Raw genomic sequence first — 13,047 nt, forward strand, 5'->3', positions numbered from 1 at the left:
ATGTGCATTTCAAGCAAACATTTTTCATAGCAAAATTTAATTTTGTCTATCACAAATAGCAATAAATGAAAATATTCATTATACTCGTTATTAAAACATAATTCTTTTCGTAACATACATTTTATTTGGGCCATTAAACATATATATCATAATGACAAAAATTTGTCATTTTATATTGCAATAAATATAACGAATATTCTTTTAAAACATTGAAGCGTGAACAAAATTTTCTAGGCAAATTCCGCTGGCTAAAATAAAATAACGCTTATCATATTTAATAGAATATTCGAATATAATTATTCATTATAATGATTGAAGCATACATTTAATTATATATATATATATTAATACTTTATCCGAATAAAGAACTATAATTTTTTAAATTATCAGCTAATACTAAAATTGAAGGCACAAAATATCGAAATCGCAGTATGTAAAGTAAAGTTGATATTGTTAATATAACGAGGAGTTTCGTCGTTCTCAAAGTATAGCAATTAATTTTTCACAAACTCAAGTATATCGTTACGCCAATACAAATTTTGTACCTTTAACGTTTAAGTATATGAAATGGATATAATCATCTCAAATATAATTATTTGAATATTAATATAATTTTTTTGTGATTATTCATTAATGCGTCGAATTAAATAAATCCGAATAAACATTTGTTATTTAATGAATGAGGAGAACTTTCTCGTATATTTATAGCTTTCCAATAAAACGCATTTCATAGCGAAATATAGCGAATTTATAGGAGATGAATTATTATTATACGTCTATTATCATTTAACAAAATATTAATTAAAATATCTCAAATCATTTACATTAGGATTAACTTAACGACTAATAAATTCAAAAACAAATAACTTTAATTTCGTTAAAATGTCGAATGGTGAGGGGGGGGGGAGGAGAGTCGATCAGGGGCTGGTAATGGGGATAGGGATAGGGAGGGAGGAAACGACTAATCAGCGTATTCAGCAATTTCAGTAAAATCGTTGTTTTTCCAAAAAGTACTGGTATCTCTCATCCGATCTCCTTAATGAGAAAGTAAATAGTGCCAAAAAGGGATGAGCAAGCTTTACTCGGGAATTCTTCAAAAGACAAGTTTGCCACCATTGGAGGCGCGAATTTGCGCGACCTGCTCGGGGGTAAGTATCAATTTACTACCATTGGGCAGTGCGAGAGCGTAATGGCTGCCGGTCTCATTGACGACGACGACGAGTTGCGTGATTTGGGAGGCGGTCGTTTGCACCGGTTTCACAGGACTGATCGAGACGCCGCTTTCAATCATGCGCTGCAGCAGCTCCGGGGGCAAGACGTTCTTTACCTTCGGTGATTGCGAGTCGACGTCACTGCTCTCTTTCGGTGACTCGTGACTGACCTCGTTGCTCTCCTCACGTTCTGCGCCGTTCTTGCTCCTCTTATCCGTAACGATCATCTCAATGTCATCGTCGCTGTCGCTCAGGACTATCAGTGACGTAGCGTTGGCAGTCTTCGGCACTTTGGATTTAGGCTTCACCGCCTGGTGCGTTGAATTCAGTTGCTTTTGAATGGCCTATTATATCAAATAGATATTTGTGAGATAATTTGAAAACGACGTACATCTCGAATGCAAAATAGACTATACTTAATTAATAAATACTTGCCTAACGTTAGAATTTAAATTTGAATTTTGCTAGAAACTATAGAAAAATAACGCAATTGTATTTGTCGATATAATATATCGTTGCTTTGATGGTAGTGTGACATTTACAGTTATAACTAAATTCTAATGCATAAATACTTAAATAAATACAAATACAAAATGCTCTTAAAAGTCAGTAGATGCGTATAGAGATTTAACAGATATTCATAGATATTCATAGAGAAGCGGATAAAAGAGAGAGAGAATTATTTTTCTTAGCGAATAGCCATGAAGAGCTTGCGAAATTCCGAATTTATGTGCTATGATGTCAATGGGACGACAATAATAATGATTAATGCAATGACTTACGTACCTGACGTCTCGGCGCAATGGATCTCGGTACGGTCCTTTGTCCAGGCCTCAGGACATTCGGTGTAAGTGGGGTGCTCCTTATTACCGCGCCGTTGGGGTGCGGGAAGCTCTGTTGCCTGGCTGGTAAGGCGATCTTGTTGTTCTGTACGGGGATCGGCACTTTCATTCTGTAAGCTATCTGACGTGGCGGCGACAGGGTTGTCGTGTTAATTATACGCGGCTGCGACATTGTGGTCCGATGATTCGGCTGGGGCGCGGCAACATATTGCACGTAGCTCGGCGTCGTTTGGACAATCTGTTGTTGTTGTTGTTGTTGTTGTTGTTGTTGTTGTTGTTGTTGTTGTTGTTGTTGTTGTTGTTGTTGTTGTTGTTGTTGTTGTTGTTGTTGTTGTTGTTGTTGTTGTTGTTGTTGTTGTTGTTGTTGTTGTTGTTGTTGTTGTTGTTGTTGTTGTTGTTGTTGTTGTTGTTGTTGTTGTTGTTGTTGTTGTTGTTGTTGTTGTTGTTGTTGTTGTTGTTGTTGTTGTTGTTGTTGTTGTTGTTGTTGTTGTTGTTGTTGTTGTTGTTGTTGTTGTTGTTGTTGTTGTTGTTGTTGTTGTTGTTGTTGTTGTTGTTGTTGTTGTTGTTGTTGTTGTTGTTGTTGTTGTTGTTGTTGTTGTTGTTGTTGTTGTTGTTGTTGTTGTTGTTGTTGTTGTTGTTGTTGTTGTTGTTGTTGTTGTTGTTGTTGTTGTTGTTGTTGTTGTTGTTGTTGTTGTTGTTGTTGTTGTTGTTGTTGTTGTTGTTGTTGTTGTTGTTGTTGTTGTTGTTGTTGTTGTTGTTGTTGTTGTTGTTGTTGTTGTTGTTGTTGTTGTTGTTGTTGTTGTTGTTGTTGTTGTTGTTGTTGTTGTTGTTGTTGTTGTTGTTGTTGTTGTTGTTGTTGTTGTTGTTGTTGTTGTTGTTGTTGTTGTTGTTGTTGTTGTTGTTGTTGTTGTTGTTGTTGTTGTTGTTGTTGTTGTTGTTGTTGTTGTTGTTGTTGTTGTTGTTGTTGTTGTTGTTGTTGTTGTTGTTGTTGTTGTTGTTGTTGCTGCTGCTGCTGCTGCTGCTGCGATGACTGAGGTGGCGGCGGCGGTGGAGGTGTTTGATAAACCATTTGCGGAGTACTGGGGGCTATAAATGCTTGTCGAGGTCCGGTTGTTATTATTCCCGAGGGACTTTGCACTAGGTAGTTTTGTCCGGCTTGCTGCTGTACGTAGTAACCCTGCGTTGAAATAGTTTTCTTTTGTACTTTGGATTACTTGAAAACGGAAGAGCATTAAAAATAGAATTGAATAGAAAAAGAAAAAAACGAACAAACTGGATATCTTAATTATATTGATATTAATCCGACTAATTTCAATGCTTAATCGCTGACCGGATGTTGTTTTTTCATTTACATAAATAGATATTAATCGATACTGTTAAACCATCTCTACGATGATTAAAAGGACCCTCGCTTTACTTTACTCCTTGGCAAACGCCGATATTTCGAATTTATGAAAGAGTAATAAAAAAAAAAAAAAAAAATCAGGGATATTCAATTTTATCGTTAGTACGAATGAGTTAGTATGAAATTTTTTCATTTTTCATTTTTCATTAAAACTCGTTACTTTTTCTGTGTGTGTGTGTGTTTTTTTTTTTTTTTTTTTTTTTTTTATCAAAGTAACTTACTTATGTATACTCGTACTACATAAACTACATAAACGTTAATTTCGAGATGCAGAAAATTTTAATTATTTAAAGTTTATTGCTCGTAGCTAGCGCTTAAGAACAATATTGTCCTTCATCGTGAAAAGAGTATTTGCCAATGAAAGCTTACACAAATGAATTCGTAAATTTTATTTTACCTGAGGTACCATTTGAGATACGAAAGCAGTCGGTTGAATGAACTGATTTTGCTGCATAACGGCTGACGCGACGGTATTTTGATGCATAACATAATAATTTGTAACGGGCGCGTGTCCTGCTGTTACAACTACATAATTTGGTTGAACGCAACTAATATTTTGATTCGTATTTGGAGAGTCGTAAATAGGACCTTCGTCCTTGATATCCAGCACTGAATGTAATTTCGTCTCTTGTGACTCAATTTTAATGGGATTTAAAGGCACTGTTGGAATTGAAGAACCACTTGAAGTAACTGCTACTACTGTTACATTATTATCTATTTCTTGATTGGAAAGCGATTGCGGAATAAATTTGGTGGCTGATTTGGTGGCTGATTTGGTGGCTGATTTGGTGACTGGTTTGGTTTCATGGCTAATTTGGCGACTGGTTTGGTTTCTGATTTGGCGGGAGGCTCAAAAATTGTTGTTATTTCTGGAGCTGTTTGGGACTGTAAAGCTTTGGCATCATTGATAATTAACGGCTGCTGTTGCTGATCATCGTTAGCTTCCGTATTTTGATCAATTTTGATGTTTTGTAATTTATGTTGGAATGACTTTAATCGTCGACTTGCCGCTGAAAAGGGCCAAAATTTGTATAAATATTTTAAACTTTTTCTTATAAAATAGCTTTATATTTTTACAAAATCATATATTTACATGGTGCGGATATTAAAATCTATGATATATATATATATATATATATATATATATATATATATACAGTTAATAGTTACCGTACCGGAGCGTTTAGCAGATTATGTCAAAGGAACAGATAATTAATAAAAACCGATTTTATTAAAAATCTATCAATGATTCGCCATTATTTATTTTAATATGTCGCTCATTATGTTTAATCATTGAGAGTTTTTAATTGCATTCGCGTATGATCGGTCGGTCGTCCACGTACTTTAATATAAACCATTGTTCAATAATTTCAGGCTCGTTTAATATTATCGATTTGCCATGTTATCTTATATATAAATACAAGTCGAATAAGCCCGGAAATGAAAGCAATCGAGCAGTTGTAGAAATTCCCCCATGAAATAATTAACGTTTCTTCATAACACAGCTAATAACGAAATGTCCAACATCGGTCCATACAATCAATCGTTTATCCAAAATGAATTGGCTGTCTTAATAAAACCGCTCGCATACTCACACGGACGTTTACTTTTCCTTTTGCGAGAGCTAGGTAAAATCCAATCTTGGTCTGAGTCCTCTTTTTCCGAATCGTTGCATGAATCCCGGGCCTTCGTAGGAGTGTTAGGAGCGGATGTACTGATCTGTGCGCTGGGAGACGCGTAGATTGCCTCAATGTCGGCCCACCCGTCCAGCTTATCCTCTTCGCTTTCCTCGTCAAAGAACAATTGTTCGGTGTAGGAAGAGACACCTCGCGCTCGCAGGACTCTCGTCGTTTTAATAGATTCTATTCACATTTAAGAACAATTGATTATCCAGTGATTGCAATTGATATTTATGTTAAAGACCGTGGCATAGAGGTACTATTTAAAAAAAAAAAAAACTTTATAAATATCATCTAGATTGATTTTACATAATTATAAAATGATAATTAATAATCGCTCGTGTCCGTATCAACGAATTGAAAGCATTAGCCGTTGAAGAGAGAGAGAGAGAGAGAGAGAGAGAGAGAGAGAGAGAGAAAAAGAGATTCAAGGCTACGGACAAATAATTCTCGCACCCTATGAATTTAGGAGCTTTATAGAAATAGTTAATACGCTCACTTTCTAGATGCTCTTATGAACTTTCACTAGCCCCCTCTTATTCATTAAATTCTATTAATATTATATATCACTGCTTAATAATTATATAAAATTATAATATAATAACAATAACAACTAGAATACAATGAAAAGTCAAATAAAAGATTTGCAAGACTGTAGAAGAGGTCATTTGAATCCTGGATTCTCGATTGTAGATGGTAAATTATGGATAAAGAAACTCCACTAATACAAATTGCCACGCAGAGCATTACCCCCGCTGTCCGTGTTCTTGTTTGTCTCCTCTTCCTCGTTGGCGTTACCGTTGGCGTGGCCGTTGGTGTGACCGTTGTCGACTTTATTCTCGAGGATGTCGCTAGAGCTGACTTTATTCTCGCCGACTTGATCCTCGACGACTTTATTCTCGGAGCTTCGTTTTGTTCCGTCCTTCTCGGCTTTACTCTCGTCGGCCTCACTGGCCTCGCTGGCCTCGCTGGCCTCACTGGCCTCACCGGCCTCGTCTGCCTTATCGACCTTGGCGGGGAAGTGCTCCTTGCAGATCGGGACTTTGTCCGTGCGGGCTTGCTTCCTTCGCTTTCGCCTCCCCTTCCGGTTGTATAAGGCCGAGGCCGGCGTTTCAAAAGTATCTGCAAATGAAGCTCCCGCGATCGCTTTTGAGCCAGACTTTCGAGAGCCAGCTGAGGATGAGGCAGAGTGCGATAACGCCGATGAACGATTTTGGTCGAGGACGTGGAGCGAATAGCCCTGCGAGCCGACCACCCAATGATTAGATCCGTCCTTGTCCTCTTCAACCTCGTCCGCCACGCTACAACACATTTATAAAACGCACAGTTACCCCGGCGGATGCTGATTATGCGGTACATGTTCTGGAAAGTTTGCTGCGAGGGTACAACTGCAAAGCCGAGGGCATTCGATATGCGAGAGAATAGTAGTGTAGCGAGCAATTTGGAGGAGTTTTTGGAATTGTGGGGATTAGATGTTGCGATCGACGGGACAAGTATTCATTTCAACATTCCTCGCGACTTATAAATACAACATAAGGTGTAACATGATTTTACGGTCTATTATATGAAAAATAATCAGTGTCAATCAAGCAAACCCAATTAAATACTTAAGATATTTTAATAACTATCAATTTATAATATTATCATGAATAACGCATTATTATTTAAAGAATTTTAGTAATTTAAGTTTTTAAGTCTCGCTTGATGAATATGTTCCCACAATACACATGTCCTCCTTCTCAAATTTACTTTTGCTCTTTTCATTTTTGACTTATTCTCTTACATACCTTTACACTCGTCTATATCTATTTACAGTTTATTTATTTTTTTTTTGTTTTTGTTTTTGCACAGTTGCTTTACAGAATAGTACAAACATAATATACGCCAGGGTTCTCTTTGAATTCCATCGATAAGGGGAAAAAATGGACTCGAAAAATTATTTTTAGTTTCTACATAGTCTAAAGTATTCGTACAATCTGTATATACACTTTATTATTCTATTTTTTTTTAATTTTTTAATTTTAAAATTTTTTTTTTTTTTTTTTTTTTTAATCTAATAATCTTTAGATAACATTTTGTTTAACTTGAATTATTTATTTAAAATATAACATATGAAGGTATTGAAATAATTAAAACTGATACAAAATGAATAGTAGAATATGTCTTTGTGACTCTTCAATATTATTTGCTTGCCATAAAGTTTATATGACATTAATCTTAATAAATTGATAGATAGATCGGGCAAAGTTTCTTAAACTTTAACTATTATTTTACGTTTTGAAAAAATTGCTTTTTATTCATAATTGAAGGACTTTTAAGGCTTTAAGATTTCAAATAAATAGTCACAATAAATCAAGTCAAATAAATAAATATAAAAAATGAATAATTTTATATGTAGTTAAATTTACGTGAATATTTATATATCTTGTAATAAAAGAAATTTCTCGCAGCAGAATTAGCATTAGTGATTATTAAAGTCCGTTATACTTTTATAAACGAATTTCTTCTAGAATAAAAAATCTATTTATTATTTACAGTAGAGTGCGTAGATATTTGAAAAAAAGATTAATATTCTATGTAACCATTATCAACGGCTAATTTTCTTTTTAATTTGCATTATTTTGGAATTCAGAGAGTAATTCGTCTCGTGCCGTTTACGTTTACGACAATTCGTATTACAATTACGAGAGTGCAGACACAGGCTTAACCTTTTTACTTTCTCAATATTGAATTGAAATCAATTATATTTTTTTGTAGAGCACAAAACAATGCATCATTCCATATGGTTAACTTTTTTAAGATTTAAAAGTTTTTGTGGAAAAAAAAAACAAAAAAAAAACAAAAAAAAAACAAAATAACGAAGAGTTTATCCATTACATTTGAATATTGGAATTTATTCGTTAAATAATTTCAATATAAATGTTGAGCAGCCGTATGTAAAAGTGAATATGAAGTTATTTTTAATGAAAAAATTAAGAATACGTCGTTCCTACAAAAATACAATTCGACTTAGTATAATGAAGTAGCAATAATTTTACAATAAGCTATGAATATTTAGAAATAATGTTAAATAAAATCCAAGCTTACTATCAGTTATTTTACATTTGAAATATTATAAAGTTTTGCCTATAAGACATTTATTTTTCAAAAATTCTTGCTCGCTAATCTTACAGTCTATTAAAAAAAAAAAAAAAAAAAAAAAAAAAAAAAAAAAAAAAAAAAAAAAAAAAAAAAAAAAAAAAGCATAACCGAATAAAAAGTAAACTTCTAGTTGCAAATATTGTGTCCTACAAAATCAATTACTTAATAAAACTACAAGATATAAAAGATTTTCATTCCCGTGCCTGCAAGAGACGATAAAAGAGGACTGTGGTTTTGACGGGTTGTAGGATCAGCGTTTAAAGGATACAGACAAATCACGAAATATTAAGATTTTAAACATTTTTATACTTAAACATATCAAACAAACAAATTCAAGTAGCAAGTAATTAAATATTTCCGAATTTTCGTACAATAATAGTATCAAATGATGTATATTAGAGAAAAATTGAGTAAAAATGAAATAATTATTACCTTTTGTCTATATCCTTTTTCGAGAATAAAGATAACAAATTAAGCGATATAATAAAAAGAAAATAGAAAATAGTTAATGATAAATATAATATTGGTTAATATGACAGGTTAATATGAAGGAGAACCACATATTCTCTAAATTTACACTTATATAAATTTATAAGACTTATAAAAGAAGGTATGATGATATTTTTAATACTTTAGACATATAATTTTTTTTTTTTTTTTTTTTTTTCAAATTGTTTAACGTTAATTCAGTTAGAATTGTAATATAATGAATAAATAAAAATTGAAAGATACTTTCATACAATTTATATTAGTAATAAACGACGAAACCATCTACTTTATTTATATTTTAAAGCATGCATTGGTTAAACCAACCTGATAACCTAAAACTATTGAATTTATAATTAACATTTTTTTTTCTTCATAAAACGGTAATGAAATAAACTGTTCGTATATACTTTATCAAAATTAAATTATATCATAATAAACAACGATAACATGGTATAGCCTTGAGGAGAGATAAAATTTAATTTAATTTTTATTATAATTTTCATTCACAATTAATAAAGATAATTACCCATTTTCAAAGTTATTCCATTCTCTCTGTAATTTATTTCGTGCTTTTTTTGTCGATTCTTTTAATGTGCTTTCCATTTTCCTTAAAGAAGTAAATAATATCTTCATTCTAATTAAAAGTTTTTCTTCGCACACTGGTCGAACAAAATTCTACAATGAAAATTACAACAAATAATTATTCAAATTAAATTATACATTAACTTCTTAAATACGTGTTTTTTTGTTGTTTGTTTTCACAATACAGTACTGACATCTTTAATAGTATTGAAATCCGGTATTCTTTTGTCACATGTGATGAACTCAATCAAACCATTAAGACTATCTATACTATCAGCAACAAGCTGAAAATTTGATATACTGAGATCATTGATTAATTCATTAAAATCCCTTACTTTCCATTCCTTCCCGTTCAAATGTCCATTCGAATAATTCCCCTTTAAAAATAAAATTATATAAACATGAATGTTCGTCTAATCAAATTATATTTAATAGGGCTATTAATTTTTACATGTTATATAAAACATACATCTAATTCAGGCGAAGCTCTACATAATCTGTCCCTTAAATCAATCGACGACAAGTCCTCGTTCTTACACGATTCTAATGTATCTTCTGGATTATCAATTACTGACTTGATTTCCGAAATATGTTTTATACGAGCACTTCGTCTTGCTCTCGAGTTATTAAGTGTCAAATTGCAAACGTCATCGGTATCGGAATTAGTAAGGTTTCCATCTATATTTGGCTTTCTCATATTTCTCCATTTGTCTAAACTTAGTTCGTCAATTAGAAATTCGTTATCAGACGACGCGTCACATTTTTTATTTTCTGATAGTTTCTCATCGTCGGATTTAGAAATATTTACATCCTTCCCTAAGCTTAAAAGTAATTGTACATTCATATCTCCAGGCTTGTCGCTGTTCTTGGAGGCATTTAAAGAACTCATTTCCTCTAGTTTCTCATCGTCGGTTTTCGAACTCTTTGATAAATCATCAATCGTTAAAAAATTGCTTTCCTTAGAAAAAGAATCCTCAGTTTTAAAAAATGTTTTCACGGATTTATTTAAGTCATCTTTGACCACCACTATTCCCTTTAACAAATATATATTTTATTTTATAAACAATTTTTTCTATGACATTAATTATAGATAAGTAGTGAGTGAATTAACATATTAAAAAAAAATATATATATATATATTCACCTCTGTTTTCTTATTGTTTTCCTCCGCCTCAATTTTTAAATTATGTATAATTTCACTTTTAATTTGATGGAAATTGCTTTCCTGTTTCGCAACTACCGAGTCATTTGTAAAACAAGATTTACCAAGCACACTCCTTTCCGAAGCTTTGGAAGAACTCCTAGAGCTGTTTTTACAGTGGCTATCAACGGAATTCGAATTGGAATCTATAACGTTTTGATCAACATTTAATACATCGGATTTTCTCTTATCTCTTTTCTTTAGCGGTAAGGAACCAATACTCCAGCGAGATCTTCGCTTTTTTTTCTTAGATGTAATTCGCTGTCCGACTTTTATTCCGTCTAGTGACGATCTCTGTTCCTTTGGTTTTAATATTTTGGTTAGTGGCTAAAATATAAATTATATATATATATATATATATATAATATGAAGACTTTGCTAGTAATTTATTAATTTATGTTATATGAATCCGTTTGACAATGTACCTTAACCGTTGATAATACTTGATTATCCAAACAATGTCTATACACTCTGAGATCATTGTCTAGGAATTGTGGAAAATAAATATATCGAGCTCCGTATCTATCGATTCCCAGTACTGTTTCAAATTGACTTTCCCATGGTTGCTTCGCCAATTCATCTTGAATAGTTTTCCTTGAGTGCTACATAAAAAATAGAGATACTCAAAGTTTTAATAAATATCTATAGTTAGTTTTATATATTATAACATTTTTTTCTAGTCCTACCACCGAATTTATTGAATTTTTATCAATATAAGAAATTAACCCAATGTATTAAATATTAAATTAACAACTTTTTTTATACAATAAAACTAACAATGAAAAGAAAAAAAAACAACTGTTTAATCACAACTAGTACAATATATTTATGGTTACGAATTTTTAAAATTTTTACATAATGGATATAATTTTGTGATATATTGCTAATTAATACTATTAATATACATTAATATGTTGAATCGCCAATAATTTCTATAATCACCAATGTTTATAAAGGATATTCGATTTTATAAAATGCATTAGTTAACATAAAAATCTATATTTTTTAGTTTGATCATCGAGTCAAGTACTTACTACCGTAGTATCGCAAATTGTTTTTAATATCCAAACTCTTTCTCTAAAAGTAAAGTCTTGAAAGTCCTTTCCCTCGATTTTGTTAACTTCTGGAAAGACCTTCCAAAATTCAGGTTCTACTCCAATAGTATCAAAAGTCTAGAAAATTTAATAGCATTAAAACATTATTGTATAATAGACATTCAAGTATATTTTAACATTTATAATACCTTCACAAAATCTTGACGTTTTGCTTGATAAATTTTAAACCAGCTTTTCAATTTGTACGATAAAATATTAGTCCAGAACTCATAAGGCATTGGTGGCACTCTGTGTAGTTTGGCTTTTGTGCTTGTAGGTGAACTAAAAAACGATAAATTTTTACATAGTTCCATTTTAATCCATAGTAATAGTATTTTTGTTATTCATTAACTCGAACGCTTAAATTATCCGTACGTTTAAAATAATTTTTCTAAATTTCAAAACTTCCAAATGTTGAAATCCATTTATCAAACTTCATCTTTCTTTCATTAAAATCAAATATTCTGTAAAATTAATAATAGTTAGCATAAAATGAATAAAATTACCTTAATAAACATGTCATTATATGAGCCAGTTGCTTGGAAGCTTTTGGCATTAAAAGCATTCGTTCAACTTCATACATCGAGAGATGACAAATGTTCAGTGCTTCTTTGGTAAGTTGAAGAAAGTGATAAATTTGAGGAATCTAAATATATATATATATATATATATATATATATATATATATATATATATGCATATATATCGTAACGATTATTTTAGAATTCTTTAAAAAATCATTTCTTAATATTTTAAGTAACGCAGTTTATAAAATTTATTCACTCTACCTCCCACATGGTTTCCATCTCATCCCTTAGATTTTCTGGAAGAATGCGATCTTTTTCCCATTCGAATGCGGCCTTTTCCTCTACTTTATCTTTCCGTCTTCGAGATTTTTTAGACATTATGTTTTTTTACTATAATAAAACATAAATTATTGATTATTATTGATTATTATTATCATTATTATTATTATTATTACTATTATTTCATTAATGTTATTATTATTATTATTATTACTATTATTATTATTATTATTATTATTATTATTATTATTAGTAGTAGTAGTAGTAGTAGTAGTAGTAGTAGTGGTAGTGACGGTAGTGATGATAACGATAATAGTATGTACATTCTTGATTATGTAGAAAAAGTAATTATAGATGCTTTAAATGTCATTATTGCACATTAAGGTAAAATATTTTTTCTTGAATCGTCAAATAATATTAATAAATAAGATTAACGTTTATTTTATGTGTAAATCTTATCTGCATAGCTATAGGTAACGAGCTCATCATTAGTATTACTCTTCAAATTAGAAAAATTGTAGTTTTTTACAATGTTAGTGTTGTTACAATGATTATCAGCTATGAAACCAGAATGTACTGAAATGAATAATACACCTC

The 13,047-nt window shown here is 31.4% G+C and overlaps 1 protein-coding gene across 1 annotated transcript; it reads right to left on the minus strand.

Moving 5' to 3' along the window:
- Positions 1 to 945: 945 nt before the first annotated feature.
- On the minus strand, positions 946 to 12,549 carry LOC105364546 (uncharacterized). The gene is made up of 16 exons (XM_011502500.1): positions 12,433 to 12,549; positions 12,151 to 12,290; positions 11,794 to 11,926; positions 11,585 to 11,722; positions 10,976 to 11,152; positions 10,494 to 10,877; positions 9,819 to 10,382; positions 9,544 to 9,726; positions 9,294 to 9,442; positions 5,888 to 6,438; positions 5,054 to 5,320; positions 4,271 to 4,468; positions 3,856 to 4,238; positions 3,069 to 3,230; positions 1,998 to 2,327; positions 946 to 1,555 (listed from the first exon to the last, which is right to left on the minus strand). The coding sequence occupies exons 1-16, from the start codon at positions 12,547 to 12,549 to the stop codon at positions 1,094 to 1,096; spliced, it is 4,338 nt and encodes a 1,445-aa protein (XP_011500802.1). The 3' UTR covers positions 946 to 1,093.
- Positions 12,550 to 13,047: the final 498 nt, after the last annotated feature.

Source organism: Ceratosolen solmsi, unplaced genomic scaffold (genome assembly GCF_000503995.2).
Source record: "Ceratosolen solmsi marchali unplaced genomic scaffold, CerSol_1.0 scaffold10, whole genome shotgun sequence".
Lineage (NCBI taxonomy): Eukaryota > Metazoa > Arthropoda > Insecta > Hymenoptera > Agaonidae > Ceratosolen > Ceratosolen solmsi.